This window comes from Panulirus ornatus, chromosome 5, assembly GCF_036320965.1.
Source record: "Panulirus ornatus isolate Po-2019 chromosome 5, ASM3632096v1, whole genome shotgun sequence".
Lineage (NCBI taxonomy): Eukaryota > Metazoa > Arthropoda > Malacostraca > Decapoda > Palinuridae > Panulirus > Panulirus ornatus.
The window spans coordinates 40,304,849-40,321,241 of NC_092228.1; the positions used below are offsets into that span (position 1 = coordinate 40,304,849).

General features: G+C 43.6%; 1 protein-coding gene across 1 annotated transcript; it reads right to left on the reverse strand.

Annotated features, from left to right (window-relative positions):
* Nucleotides 1-1,163: 1,163 nt before the first annotated feature.
* Nucleotides 1,164-15,919, reverse strand: LOC139748695 (adhesion G-protein coupled receptor D1-like). The gene is made up of 19 exons (XM_071662012.1): nt 13,604-15,919; nt 13,033-13,181; nt 10,879-11,047; nt 10,438-10,607; nt 9,758-9,971; nt 9,492-9,662; nt 8,841-8,944; nt 7,114-7,306; nt 6,656-6,778; nt 6,042-6,156; nt 5,657-5,885; nt 5,162-5,323; nt 4,558-4,661; nt 3,953-4,164; nt 3,540-3,774; nt 3,179-3,338; nt 2,538-2,615; nt 2,065-2,217; nt 1,164-1,896 (listed from the first exon to the last, which is right to left on the reverse strand). Exons 2-19 carry the CDS (start codon nt 13,126-13,128, stop codon nt 1,852-1,854), a joined length of 2,733 nt encoding a protein of 910 aa, XP_071518113.1. The 5' UTR covers nt 13,129-13,181; nt 13,604-15,919; the 3' UTR covers nt 1,164-1,851.
* Nucleotides 15,920-16,393: the final 474 nt, after the last annotated feature.

A 16,393-nucleotide genomic window follows, 5' to 3' on the forward strand; every position in this document is an offset into this window, starting at 1 on the left:
CATATTTATTTTATTGAATTTTGATACTAAATGGTGGAAATAATTGTTTTCTTGTTCACAGGTTCCTCGGGAAATCGAGAAAGTCAACTGGATATATAAAAGATATATATATGTTGATATTGTTATTGTATAGGGACTAAAGTAACCTGAGACCTATTTCTACGGTGGCCATTACACTCGTGTATAAGGGGCGTCCTAACGTGAGGGAGGTTATCTAACTGGCTTTAAGGAATGGTATGAACATTTGCTTATCTCAAAAATACATCGTAAAACTGCATGACTAAAAGAAGTTTTATTGTTATACTTTTGACAGCGTTTCACAAATGAAGAAATAGGTATTGTCACAACAAAGTGACATTAAATATATTCCAGTGGACATTAGATCGTTAGCATTGCAAAATTGACATAAGAATATGTACCTGATGTAGTCAAGGTTTATTATTATGTGTAGGTCTGATTATTTCTTTGATAAATAAAAAGTTACTTTACCCCTCTCTTAAACCGAGGCGCAATCGTCTTACCTAAGCTTACCTTGGCAAGGGAAGCACATTAGGAAGTCTTTATTTATACATCTAAGTACATTCTTCACTCAGGACAACATGAACACATCTTTGTAATGATTTATTGTTGTTAGATATCTTTTCACTTAACGCAGCCAAAATACTTATGATGAAAGAAATTCTCACCACTATAGATATGTTATGTTCTACTGGTATTTCTTAAAGAGAAAGGCATAATTTTATTGTATATATATATATATATATATATATATATATATATATATATATATATATATATATATATATATATAAGGTCAATTTCTCTCTCTCTCTCTCTCTCTCTCTCTCTCTCTCTCTCTGTATATATATATATATATATATATATATATATATATATATATATATATATATATATATATATATATATATATATATGATTATTCTGGCAAAATATATAGTTGTTTCAGGTTTGTTTTTATTGTAGGATCTGAATCCTTGGAGCTCTATTATACATGGGTAATCCAGATGAATTTATCTCACATAGTATATGATAAGATATATTTTCTCGGGTAAACAGCAGTTAGGTATCGTGAATGTACCTTGTACGGTACATACCATTAGTGTCAGACAAGTAATACAAATAAGGGAAATGAAACAAGTGACTACGATACGTGTTTATCAAGAAGCACATAATATATATTTTGATTTAATATGCCAATTTTTTTTGTTAATATGTTGTCTGCATATGACCTAACTACTTCACTAAACACGTAACATTTCAAAAGAATGTAAAGTGATTACAAGCAGTGTGCAGTGGCATGCCATAAAGTTACATTACTAAATAAAATAAATAAGCAGAGATAATTTGTTCTTATGGTAAGTAGACATTTTGACTGAATGGTGAAGCAACACATCTGGATCTGATGATTAGTACACATAATTACTCCCGAAAATAAGTCAGTAAATTCTCATTCTGATGGTTAGCAGACAAAATCTATTCTGGTTGGTAGACACAACTTGTTCCAGTGTTAAATTAACGCAGCTTGTTCTAAAAGTAAGTAGACACATGCTGAAGGTAAGTAGACTGACTGATATTATGTAGAACCGTAAACATATCTTGTTCTGATGGTAAGTTCCAGATCCAAACTTCATGCATCGTAAGTTTTACTGAAGGTAAACATTACACACTAAAGCACCCTTCACTTATCCTAGCTCAGGTTTCCTGGCCTAAAAGTCGTGGTAATTGTAGGATGTGTGGGTGAGGACGTTATGAGCATGTTTTGTTATCCTACGGAGGCTGACTCGAGGGGTGTAGGACTCTGGCCTTCCTGTCAACATTCATCCTTCATATTTAGTAATAGCTGAAGAGGGAGTTGCTGGACCTTGGCCTACCCATCTGCAAAGATCACGATCATTTCAGCGACTCAAAAAAACTCTTGTTATTTCACACAATATAATACAAAATATAGATTAAAATGAAGCTATAGTCAAGTCATAGACTCTTTAAGGTCCTGCAAACTAATTCAGATATTCCTTTTTAGGTGGCGTGTCTGTGTGTACTAACGGAAGGGCTGGATGGCTGTTGGGTTGTGTTGGGTCGGATGTACGCTGGGGACTCCGGCAGCTTGGGGTGGTGGTGGTCAGGGACAACCTGCTGCTGTGGGTGATGCAGATCGTCTCCCGAGTTACGCCGTCTGTAGCTCATGAACATCTCTCTCTGCCAGGCGAAAACATGTGAGATTATGTGATAGTAACGAGTGAATCTTGCTTGTTGACACCCGACAACAGCTCATGCATTTAAGGTGACAGTTACTCTATAGGTTTGTGGCTGCTGAAGACAAAGAATTGGCGTGAAAAGTTGTTAACACATGGAGCACAACGGTATGACCCTTGGGTATGATCACCTGGTCGTACATCGTGCACAAGGATCGTAACGTTGTGCCTAAGGGTCAACCAAACGAACAAACAGGTAACTTAGGAGTTAGTTATATGATGTAACATCAGACGAGGGTTAATTGTCCAGGGTGATGACCTTACCCTGCGTTTAGCCTGACCAGCGACAACCATTCTGAACCGAGACGACCCCACTCCGATACAGGCCAGCAACACCACGCCCTGCAACACACCAGACCACTGTAACACCTCACACAACACTCACATCACTTGAAACGCCTCACACAACATTACGGTCACCATATGAAGCATTCATCAAAGGCTACAGAAAGTTTTGTCTTTTTTTTGTTTAATGTGAACATTTATTAGTATCAAATACTTAAAATATTGAGAAAAAAATCATTAATGACAAGCCATACTGTAATTATTATCGTTATTATTATTGCTAACAATAGCAAGAATGAGTTTGAACCATTAACAAGAACATATCGTTATACCTTATTATATTGAATGGCATTATATTGAAAATTTAAGGTCATGTCTGAAACCAAGTGAAACCATAGGTCAAAAGCTTCCATCACTTAGAAAACGGTCGTTTTCTATAGAATATCATGAGAGATCTCAACCTCTTGGGCAGGACGGCTTGACACTAGAGTGTGATGGCATGACCTTTTGCCTAACCCTTCAGGGTCAGGTCAAAGGTGAAACCATCATTATCCAGGGGCCGTATCGACGAGCTCAAGAGGACGAGGTGTCCAATATGATACGTTGTCTGGAAAACTAACCACCAAGCTGTTCAGAATCTGGAAGAATGGGTAGAGATCAACGCCCAGGTCACGGCGGAGGTAGGCCACCCCTCCAACAACCCAGGTCAGGCTGAAGTAAAGGAAGAGGATGGCTGCCCCCACACTGAAGGATCTGTAGTCAACAACAGCCGGGTTGCTCCTGAGGGGAAGAAGTGTTATTGTTGACCAGAGAGAAGGAGAAAGGAATGTTCCTTGGGGAACTCCACTGGAGAGCCGGAATATTTGGATATTGAGAACCTTCACTGAATTATTTTGTGTTTTAGATTAGTGATTATTATTTCCCCGTTATCAGTAGTTATCACGGGTTAATATTTTCTGGTTACTTTGTTTGTCAGAGTACCTGAGGGCAGCGGTGCGCAAGTTGAAGAAGATGACGAAGGCGCAGAAGGCGGCCACACCGCAGCACATCAAGTGAGGGAAGAAGAAGAAGATCTTGGGTTCGTTGTACCAGGATATGAAGCAGCGAGGATCGGTGCCCAGATCGTGCATGAAGAAGGTATACGTACACCCCACAGACACCAACGTCACCCCCACCGACAGGTAGCCATACTGGCGTAGACTCCCGCCGATGATGCCTGCGGGTAAGGTAGTCCCTTGTGTTTACCTATATCAATATTGACCAATCTCTTGATGTATCACCTCATGCCATGAGAGATCCCTCCTCCCCTAGTTGCAGTTCGACACCACAAGCACACCAGGCCCCCTAGACTCGTACATTATCATTACCTTCAGGCATCAGACTCTGGTACTAACCTGCGGTGATACACTTAAAGGTGGCGTGGCCCAACATGGCTACACACGCGCCGGCACACAGGTAGAAGGAGTGTACGAGGGTTCCAAGTGCCGTACACAGGTGGCGCTTGTCACGCACGGAGTCCAGATCGGTAAGAACGATACACAGGCTGCCGCCAAGCACCAGCACAGCCAGAGCCATCCCCAGCAAGTGGAACTGCTCCTTCAGGTCCCTACGTTAGAAGTATTTGGAATGTAAACATGGTACGACCCTTCTGAATCCCTGGATGAGGATGATAACAAATGGAAGGACCCCTTTAAGGTGCAGGGTGAGGGTGATAACATATGCTAGGGTCCCTTTAGGGCCCAGGGCGAGAAAAGATTGTGATAACATGTCACGACCCCTTTATGGGGTAATTACGTTGGACGACCCCTGTAATGATATAGATCAGGATGATAGATTATATCAATCAGATCCCTGAGGATGATACTTTAGGATAATACCACATGAAATGTACTCCCGAGGTCTCAGGCCGATAATAAGTTAGAAATATACTATATGGAATAGTATGTTTGTTGACAGTAAAGTTAGAACGGTTGGAGACTTGTGTTCTCAGCATACTCACCCAGCGATGGCCACCACTACGATGTAAACTACAAGACACAGAGCAGAGATGCCGTACAGGATATACCTCGTAGTCGTTAACCAGCCTACTTCATCAGGAACTGCCTGAAAATATGAATGCTATCTGTATATATTTTGTTTCTAAACATATTTTCCTCAACACGTAAAGTAGAATATTTTAATCTTTTAAGTATATCATTTGTAAATTACACTAGGTTCCCTCAACAGCCCAGTCAATAAGAATGTTTTAGTCCGTCCGTAAAAGTTAAGCTAGGTTCCTCCAACATCCTAGTACACCAAAACTAGCTTTACCAACAGCCTAGTTGGAACTAACTTAGGCTCCTCCAACAGCCTAGTTGGAACTAACTTAGGCTTCTCCAACGGCCTAGTTGGAGCTAACTTAGGCTCCTCCAACAGCCTAGTTGGAACTAACTTAGGCTCCTCCAACAGCCCAGTTGGAGCGAACGTAGGCTCCTCCAACAGCCCAACTGGAACGAACGTAGGCTCTTCCAACAGCGTAGTTGGAACAAACTTAGGTTTCCCCCATCAGCCTAGCTGGAACAGCCTAGTCTGTTAACAGTACGTAGAGGCAGCGTCCAACCTACCACTGGTTCCACTTTCTCGGCCAAGATGGCGTACTTGGCCAGACGTTTGCAGGTGCACTTGGTGTGATATGTTGTGCTTTCCACTACCCTACAACTTTGTCTGTCCCAGGCGCCATCCTGCCCGATTTCCCGGTTCCACCACACGCAGTGACGAGTGTACAGCTGCTCCCGGACGATGTAAAGGGTGATGAAAATGGATAACATTCATTGTAAATGACAGTTGATATTCATAAGTATACATATAAATGACAAGCGATGTTTGTTTGTACATATACAGCTGAAACTATGTGCTGGTATGTATGTAAAAAAAAAAAATTGGAAGAATTGTGTGAATGCTTACATTCACGAGAAGAAACGTTCCAAACATAAATTCTTATATTTTATGTATTTTGTCAATAGATAAGGCAAACCTAGTCATCAATATCCATCTATCTACTTTTCAAAAGACAGAGAGATATAGAATTACGTAGATAGATGGATCTCAGCGATACATACATCACTCTCGACCTCCCCTTCATGGAACAGGAGTCTACGTAAGGTAACTTTCTGGTCTTTGTGCAGAAGTGTGAACTTCACGATGTTACGGTTCAGTTTCTCGGGGTCAGGTAGGCAGCTGGGGAACCTGGGATTGACCTGACCTGAAGGCAGTAGCTCCTGGTCACTCACAATGTCTACACCTGCGACATGCGAGTCCAGAACGTTTTCCACCTTGGCATTGAGCGTTCTGCGAGGGAAAACGAAACAGAGGAACTCATTTACGATGGACTGATGGTCCTGGTGGATACAACAGTACACACATACACACACAGTAATTTCTCAGGTACAGCTGCACCGTCTAGGAACACTAGTACCACGTAGGTACATCGGTACCAGCACTTACTTAGGGTTGATTTTCACGGGCTTCACAAGGACGGTGTCCAAGTTATTGTACAGCGTCGTGATGACGTTGACCTTGCGTCTCTGGCAGCGTGAGTCGGAGAACAGGATTGTGGGCACTGGAAGATGCACGTTAACCCGAGTTGACATGAAAGATATGGTTAACATGACATATACGTGTTAACATGGGAGACGGAGAATGTGTTCACGAGACTTGACACAAGAGCAGAAATGAGAAGATAAAGAAAATGTAACAAAACATTTAGGAAGAGGTATGTGGTAAGTACAGACGTATGTCGTTTATCTTTAATGGTAACAAAAATGCATATTTTATTTCACTGCTAACTATAGTTAATCGGTGACCACATATGGCGTATAGCATGCGTTTATAGCTATCAGCGAACTTATTACATGGAATCCATTTTGACATTATCATTAATAATTAGCATATGCCACCCATTTTTATTTGTGAAAAGCCTATTCATTTAACCACCCGCCTCTTTACAACCCTACAATCCATGTTCCGTGCATTTGTTCTCTCCATATATTTTACGTTGATATAGTAAACCGTTGATTATTCTAATCCTTGTGAAGGTGAGAACTAGGATTTCCTCCTACCTTCTATCGTCTGGGACGGGTGACCCCATGTTTTCCGAAGCTCAGATTGACCAGTGTAGTTAGGCACTTCAAACCTTCCAGTTGACCTGAATATGTTTGCCGGGAGCTTGTTCATCTGGATGTCTGAAGAACACAAGAACAATGTCACTGGTGGGAAGAACACAGAACGTTGGCGGAAGTAGCAAATGAACTGTTCATGTATTTCGACACTTTTTTCCCCCTGGCCATTTTGTTTCGTACGGTAATATTTTGTTCAAGTTGACATTCAGCGCTTGATTTCCCTATGTCATAATTTCAACCTCTTTAATGCGACGGCACGATCACTTAATATAACGGTACGAGGAGGCTCGTACCGTAGTGCTGAAGGATCGTACCGTCACCCTTGATTATCAAAGTTTATAACCTCTTACGTTATGGTGGGTTTATCCCCCCCCCCCCCTTCACCCAGTCAAGCTTACGCAGGCGAGGTGTTGTGGCCGAGAAGCTGAGCTGAGAGCCTTTGTTGCAGTGTAGGGACTTAGCAAGGGCCTTCAAGTAACCATCGAGAGTGTGTGTGAGTCCTAGGGCTCCCCCGTCGCCTTCCTTTTCGGAGTGGAGCCAATTACTGGCCTTCTCGGAGGCCAACATGTTGCTGGTCAGGTCTGCCATCATCTGCAAGGCAAGGACACGGTCGTAAGATGGTACCAGCGTTGCACTACTTCATCCCTGCAACATTACTACGATACAAACACATACACAAGATTTAGACATCTACATATAGGGCAATATAATTCCCATAATTTACTATTGTGTAACTATTTGTGGTGGACTATTTCTTATGATGATAATGTTTTATCTTTAGTATAACTACTGATTTGTTTATATGTTAACTAGGTAATATAAATGCAGTTGTAAATTGCCATGACTTAATATACCTCCGTTTTTACCATTAACACAAGTAAATATGTCTTGGAATGTCAAAAAAAAAGATCTAGAAATTATATTAAAGCTCTTGGTATAGCTTGTGTAATATTTCAGTTTGTGATTGAGATAAAATTTACAATATTAGTTGGTTATTTTAGTCAGCTGGGTCGATAGATTTGTCAATCGACAGCGGTCTTTTAAATTATTGTAGTTGGTCTTATATATTTACTTACGATTTATGGTGTTTTCTAATTGACCTTGATTACCATTACACTGAAAATTTGTCTAAGATCAACCCATGTCGAAAATTACAGACAAAAGTTTCGAATTATTTTTGGAACCATAACGATTTTGGCGCGAATATTAGATTGACGTCAGTTGGATTCAAGACTTCAATGTGAGTATGTGCGTCGTGTTCGTCCTGGTGTCCTCCAAACAGTTGTTCTGCTTTGGGCCTTATTGTGTGGTAAACGACACAAATTGAGATGTTTGGTGCATAGTAGACCAGTAAATTGTCGTTAAAGAATATTTACGGGAGAGTGGTGGATGACGACAGAGCAAATCGCATGAACAACCACTTTTGAGAGGGCTTCATGACGATTTGAGTCAGATATTACAGTCAAAACAGGTTAGTCTGTGGTTTTAGTCTGTAAACAATTTCAAGCAAAACAAACGTAGCTTAACGACCCTAACCTAAACTTTGCTGAATGTCCGGAACGGTAATTGTACCATAATTTCACTCTAGGTCTTGCATTATGTTCTTTACATTTCTATTATCAATATTTTATATTGATGTATTCAGAACCTGATTGTTTTTTTTACCATCTGGAGCTGTTTTCGTTTCCATTTTGAATTTTTTGTAACAAAATGTTTGAGAAGTTTACTAGGAACATTTGATAGCAATTCATAATGTGTTGATATGTAGCTGGTTATTTGATTATGCGATTATTACAAGATCCTGTTGTGGTTAAGGTGTTACTGTGGCTGGTAGTTCATCACACAGTAATATATTAGCCTCCATTCGCTAAGTACGACGGTACGACCCTTGAGCACGACGGTACGACCTTAAATACAGCAGCACTACCCTGGAGCACGACGGTACGACCCTTGAATACCGCAATACGGCCCTTGAGCACGACGTTACGACCCTTGAGATCAACAGTACGGCCATGGTGTGTGATGATAGCCTAGTCTATAATATAGGATAGATGATTGTGACATTATATGAAACTATCCAGATCTGTTGTTACATGCTCAAACATCAGCACAGCAAAACACCCACCTGCATTCTGTTCATGTTTTCCGCACTTGTACATGTGGGGACGTTTTCTGGATGTGCCAATTTGTTGAACATCCTCACGATTGTCTGGAACTGTTCAGCTTCAGCTGGGGATAGAGAGAGAGAGAGAGAGGAATACATCGGTAGTGAGGTGATGTAGGTGTGTCATTTCGGTTTTAAACAAGCTGTCCAGTATGCCGGGGCTGATACGGAAAGGTTCGCTATAAACCTGGTCGAGTCAGTAGAGCTGTCAAGTGTTTGAGAGGCTGCAGCGTTGCTTGTCAAATGTTTAGGAAGGTAAAGTGTTGTTTGTCACTTGTTTGGGAGGGTGTAATTCTGATTGTCAAGTGCTTTGGAAGGTGTTTTGTTTACCAATAGTTTGGGAGGGTGTAATTCTGCTTGTCAAGTGATTTGAACGGTGTTTTGTCGTTTACCAATAGTTTGGGAGGGTGTAATTCTGCTTGTCAAGTGATTTGAACGGTGTTTTGTCGTTTACCAATAGTTTGGGAGGATATTCCTCAGTATTTTGTTATTTTTTTCTAAACGTCGACCTTTGATCTATTCGTTTCCTGTGGTCCATTGTGCGTTCCTGTCGTTCCTTAACCACCGTGGTCGCTCGTGTGTCGTTCCATGAGGTGCAGGTGTGTGCCTTACCTTCCTCCTGCTCCTCGGTTAGGTTGCCAGTTTCCTGGACCTTTGCCAGGGAGGGTGCGGTCATTTCTGCAAGTATCGACAGCGCCACGGTATGTTGAAGGTCATTCTTCAGATCCGTTTTACTGAGCATCTTCTCGTACTCACTCGCGTCAATGTTCTCGATCTCTCCCTCTGCAAAATGCAGAACGGCACAGTGAGATGAGACAGTGGTGAAAGGTAAGGGGAAATCCTGTGTGGGATCAAGTGGTGCCAAGCCGGTCACTCACCGTAGCCACCGAGGAAATAGATGGTGTTTTCGTCCCTGAGTCTCCTGTGCCAGATGGCCAGTTCGTCCAGGCTGGCCTCCAGAAAATGGCCATAGTCCTGTGCATCGGCGTGCTTGTGACACCCCAGCATGATCTCCGGGGGATCAAGGGCGTCCTTCCTCGTACTGTCTCTGCCCTCAGCTTGGTAGCTGACCCTTCTGTCGTTCACCAGCACCTGGCCGAAAGGAAACGCAGTAAGAGGAGGTTTGTATAGACAGTGTGGATGTGTCTCTGATTCTTGATGCATTAGTCTGTACGTATTTGCAAATCAGTAACGTATTCCATTTTATTTCCTGCCTTAGACATAATCTTCTCCCCCCTTTTTTTAAAAACCATCAGTGTTTGATAAATGTCCCTTTGATAACACAGGCAAATACTTCAGTATTTTATGTTTACAAATTAAAACATTTTAGCCTTTGTGGAAGTACGTGGCCGGCATGATCCACGTGTGGAGTTCACAGTGGAGAGGCACGTGTCTTATGTGGCCATGTGGAGCACATAGCCACATGCCTCCGCATGAACATATCCATTATGGTAAGGCAGACGCAACATGCGGTCGACCTTGTATCAGGTCACACCCTCCCTCCCCCCTCAGGTCATCCTTTTACCCTGGGATAAAGACCACGTCACCTGGGACTTACCTCGAGGCCGTCCGTTTGATCCCAGCGGATCCCAATGTTGAACCACGTGTTGTTGGCAACGGATCCGGGCGACTTGCTCATCCAGTACTTATCCCCCGTGGACACTAGACCCACCAGGAGAATTCCCTGGTGATACAGCGCTACCCCGGGGTGACCCATGGTGTCCCCTCCTGTGTGGTACACAGGGACACACATTACATCGTGCCCCAGACGGGGACTTTATGGTACAGTGGCGAGCAACAGAACATATGTCGTTTGCAGGTTAGGTGTCTTAATTGTGTTCATAACGATAGGGTTTTCGTACTTACTGCTGCCGTGTTTGGGGTTTGTTTACACACGGCAACGCAAGGGGAAAACTAAAGAGTCATCGCTGTTAGGGAGTCCCCTCCCTCCCCGGAGGAGGAGGGAGGGGAATGATGATGTTCCGGGGGCCCCCCTAACCTGTAGAGATGAGGTACGCTGCGGGGAACTGGTGGGCGGTGTCTGCTCCATAGAACTTCTCCAGGGTGAAGGAGGTCTTCTCCCATATGCTGATGCTGAGCCCATGGGTGCAGGTGCTGGGGTCGTGGATACAGTTCTCCCCGTCTGCGTTGCCTCTCTTGGTCTGGCACTGCGGGAGGGAGGCAGTCACTGTGGGCTCGAAGGGGCTCAGCTTTCTATATATATATATATATATATATATATATATATACATATATTGGAAAGGATCACAATTTTGCGCGTGATCAAGATATTCCTATGAGTCCACGGGGAAAAATGAAACATGATAAGTTGCCAAGTGCACTTTCGTGTAATAATCACATCATCAGGGGAGACACAAGAGAGAAATATAAGCCAGTTGATATACGAAAGTACACTTGGGAACTTACTGTGTTTCATTTTCCCCGTGGACTCATAGGTATATATATATATATATATATATATATATATATATATATCCCTGGGGATAGGGGAGAAAGAATACTTGCTACGTATTCCCTCCGTGTCGTAGAAGGCGACTAAAAGGGGAGGGAGCTGAGGGGGGCTGGAAATCCTCCCCTCTCGTTTTTTTTTTTTATTATTATTATTATTTTCCAGAAGAAGGAACGGAGAAGGGTGCCAGGTGAGGATATTCCTTCAAAGGCCCAGTCCTCTGTTCTTAACGCTACCTCGCTAACGCGGGAAATGGCGAGTAGTACGAAAGAAAGAATATATATAGACCACGTACTTTAAGAGGAGGGAGTCATAATGCTAAGTCATAAGGTTGTTATATAAAAATTTGTGAGAGAGAATGTTATAAACTTTTAGTGAGTTTGTTTTCCCTGCCAGGGGGGTGGTTAGTGCTATTATGAGTACTATACACGGGCCAGAAGGGTTAATTTTGCACCATGGTTGCATAACTATCTCGACTCTGAGGTCTCTATGGTTTTAGGAAGTTATTTTTGTAGTTGTAGGCATTATAGACACAGAGGGTACTCTTTTTTTCTTCCTCTTTTGGATTAATTTTGATTTAGAATAGATTTTATCAGTATTTTTTGTTGTTTCCTACGTTAGCGAGGTAGCGCCAGGAACGTGAAGAGAGGCCGCATTCGATCGCATCCATTCCAGGTATTATTTGTTATAAAGATTACAGTACACACATATCTGAACCTCCCACAGCACACCTGTCCTGGCCATATACCTACCCCCACAGCACACCTGTCCTGGCCATATACCTACCCCACACAACACACCTGTCCTGGCCATATACCTACCCCACACAACACACCTGTCCTGGCCATATACCTACCCCACACAACACACCTGTCCTGGCCATATACCTACCCCCACAGCACACCTGTCCTGGCCATATACCCTGTCCCATACCTACCCACACAACACACCTGTCCTGGCCATATACCTACCCCCACAACACACCTGTCCTGGCCATATACCTACCCCCACACAACACACCTGTCCTGGCCATATACCTACCCCCACACAACACACCTGTCCTGGCCATATACCTACCCCCACAACACACCTGTCCTGGCCATATACCTACCCCCACAACACACCTGTCCTGGCCATATACCTACCCCCACACAACACACCTGTCCTGGCCATATACCTACCCCCACAACACACCTGTCCTGGCCATATACCTACCCCACACAACACACCTGTCCTGGCCATATACCTACCCCCACAACACACCTGTCCTGGCCATATACCTACCCCCACACAACACACCTGTCCTGGCCATATACCTACCCCCACACAACACACCTGTCCTGGCCATATACCTACCCCCACAGCACACCTGTCCTGGCCATATACCTACCCCCACAACACACCTGTCCTGGCCATATACCTACCCCACACAACACACCTGTCCTGGCCATATACCTACCCCCACACAACACACCTGTCCTGGCCATATACCTACCCCCACAGCACACCTGTCCTGGCCATATACCTACCCCCACAACACACCTGTCCTGGCCATATACCTACCCCACACAACACACCTGTCCTGGCCATATACCTACCCCTACAACACACACACACACACACACACACACACACACCTGTTCAACCCACACCTCCCACAAGACGTACCCACCCCCCACACACCTGCAGCAGTTCAGGTTTGAGTTGGATGGCGTAGCCGAAGCCAAATGGTCCATCCACAAGTTCTAGGTTGTTGTCGACGCCATTAATATCTTCCATGACAGCATGCAGGTACCCATAGTGTATATCTGTCGTCTTCTCATACTCTTGGTCTGCAGAAGAGGGTTATTAAGGGTCATTAAGAGGGTGATTAAGGGTCATTAGTGTGGTTCATTACTGGCCATTACTGGTCTACAAAGCAAGTGCAGTTGAGGAGCCATTGCATGGTCATTTTTTTTTTAAAAGACTACAACTGCTACTGCTGGTGTAGATGAGGGCAATTGTGGGTTATTACTACGTCAGTACTGGCTGTGATTGGTGTGGAGACCAGGGCAATTAAGGATGATTTTTTGAGATGATAAATTGGGTTATTGTGTACTTCATTGTGGGGGGACTACTGTAGGTGCAGGTGTTGTGTTGTAAGGTGCAGCTGTTGCCAGTGGCGATGGAGCCCCCCGTGTTGGAAGCACGTTCGTGTTGGCAGCCCCCGCCTACCTTTGTTGTTGTTGGCAGGCGGTCGATGGCATCAACTCACCGTGAATGTTGGCGTCAGGGTAGGTGACCGGTGGTTCAGTGGTTAGAGGGGGCGCGTTGGGGTCTGGTTAGAAAAGGAAGATGTTATTACTGGATCTTAACTGGTTAGACACGTGTGGTCCACACATACACACACACACACATACACACACTTTCACTCAGTTCCATGCTCTATTCACGACATGGGCTCCGGAAATGGGCTACTGCTGATGTAATTTCTACTGTAAATGTATAAGCACTAATTGTGCTTGCTTGGCGGCACTGAGAAATGTAATTTCTTCTTTTACAGTGAAAGTAATTGGGTGACATTCATCAGAAATAGCCTCACCACTGCGCCCGAAGGCTCAGTGTTTACAAGCTTGGAGCTTATGGTTAAAGCGGATGCTTCTGCTTTGCTGTTGCTGCTGTTGCTTCCAGGTTGCTTCCCCACAGCCACCAACACACGAAGGAATTCGTCAGGTAGTATTTCTTTTCCTTGCTTGCATCAGATCGCACAGCCACGCCATCGCTGTAGACTGGAATAAAACAGTAGTGATTGTTTGTATATGATTTGGATATTATTTTTTCCTCATATTTCATAGAGGACAAACAATGAGAGTGTAGTGTAGATATCGTTAAATTAGTGCAAAACTAGGTCTTTTAGATGATGGATATTCTGTTACCTCATTTAATTTGAAAAAAGAATGATAATTTTTGTATCGCCTTACTGAAATAGAGCAAAAACAAGGACAAAAATGGGACTGATACGAAGTTGTTAATGAGGATGAAATGCTCATTATGCATAGTGAATGTTAATCATCACTCACTGGTTTACCATACCAGAGTTTTGCATGTTGACTTTCCTGCAGAAGGTGAGTGGGTGGGTGTGGGTGGGCCTGTCCCTCCGGGCGATGCTTCTGTCTCTGATGGCCTTGCGAGTGTCGTCGTTGTGGGAGTGGAAACGACGCCTTGCGTGGTTCGTAACCATTAAGGTTCCGAGGTCGTTTAGAAAACAAAGCACCTGGAATGTTCGGCCTTCACGTCAGGCCATTATCAGTGTAGATATGTTATCTGTGAGGCGAGACGTTTTTCTTTTCATCCATTTGGAATTCCTACAGCCTCTCGCGTTCTTGTTTTCTCGGGTCCTTGTGATGTTTAGCCAAAACCGTTTCCAGAAAGTGTCGTATTACCTTTCGTTTCGTTCTCACTTCCGTTTCTCTTGTTTATGAAGCCAGTTCTCTGGTTCATTTCTCACATCTCATTCCGTTATGGGTAATTCCACAATTCCTTCACTACCGGACGCTTCTCCTACTAGAATTTCCATCCATAAAATCCAAAAAAAAAAAATCTCTGGACACAAACGAGGCATGTATAAGCTGGCAACCCTCCTGGTGTTCCGTACCTGCGCCTGTGCTTGCTCGTCTCTTCCGCTCGTGTTTGAATACCGGACCGTTCTAACTGTTCCAGCTAACTGCCTTTTGCTCTGTTTGGCTGCTATTACTTATCAAGTCTTCTAAATCTCTGTAACTCCCACATTTCCTGACATCCTCAATCACGCAGTTTTTCTCTGAATATCAGTTCGGCTTTTCATCTGAGATGTTAGGGAATCCAGTGTCTGTATCCCATGCAACCTGGTTGAGTTTAATGCCTCTACAACGCTGTTTACATCTCGTTTTCTTGAAACGCTTCACGAATTTCCCACCTCCGTTCATCTGTTCGTAACTCCACCTCTTAACACGGTAAACAAACTTGGTATCATCGCAGTAGCGTCTGATCTCTTAAAAAAAAAAAAAAACAACTCCCACTGTGACACAAATAGTCAAGTTTGCCTCTGAAGAAACTGGGACTTGGGTTGTCATCGAAAATTCTCCACTTGAAGAGTTGCACAGATTGTACCGGAGGATTTGTCCGTCCATGGATGGGGTATTGCTGTCACCACACACCTGGCGAGGTTTTGTAACTATCACTTCAGTTTCTACTCCCAAGAGCTGGCTGTTCTTGCGCACGACCCCCCCTCGACCATTAGCTCCGACCATTAGGTGCATCACTTAATACTCTCTTGATCACTATTATGGTCGTTGGGAGCTCAAAGATGGTAGGCCATTGTGACGTCTGCTTCTTGCCTTACACCGCTAATCTTTGGCACTTTACGTTTCCATGTCTTTTATATCAGTTGAAATCTGACGTTAGAAAGAAAAGAGAAGCAGATTTGCCACTTTCTGGTGGTGTTTACCGAGGCACTTAAGGTTGAAGGGCCTCAGTGTTACCATCTGTTTGTTTATAGTCGTGGCCTGTAACGTCACGGGGTGCAGCAAGGTGGGGCTCTGGGAGTGGGCCTTTTAACGTCCTGCCCAGGACCAGGGTTCGCATCTCTTAATGTATTGTCATGTGAGTTACACACACACACACACACACACACACACACACACACACACAAGGTCAGGAATGTGCTTCGTGAAGGAGGAATGTGTACCATTGGAGATGGTGTGTGGTCAGGTCACACCACATATTGCCTGGTGTGTGGTGGGGTCACAACATTCCTCCCACTGTGTAATGGGGTCACAACATCTTTCCTGTTGTATGGTCAGGTCACTATCTGTAAGGATGATCAACATTAGGTTTGTCAAGACCAATATGTATATATTTCATGCAGTTATTCATCATAGAGAGAGAATTCAAGCAAGGTTTGGTCTTTGAACATCACATTTAATCATCAACTTCTCAAGATACAACTTTGAATATTGTCATCACATTCGTGTGGTCAAGTGAGAAACATAAATACATTTTCTTTTCGAAACAACAGCACGGGAAA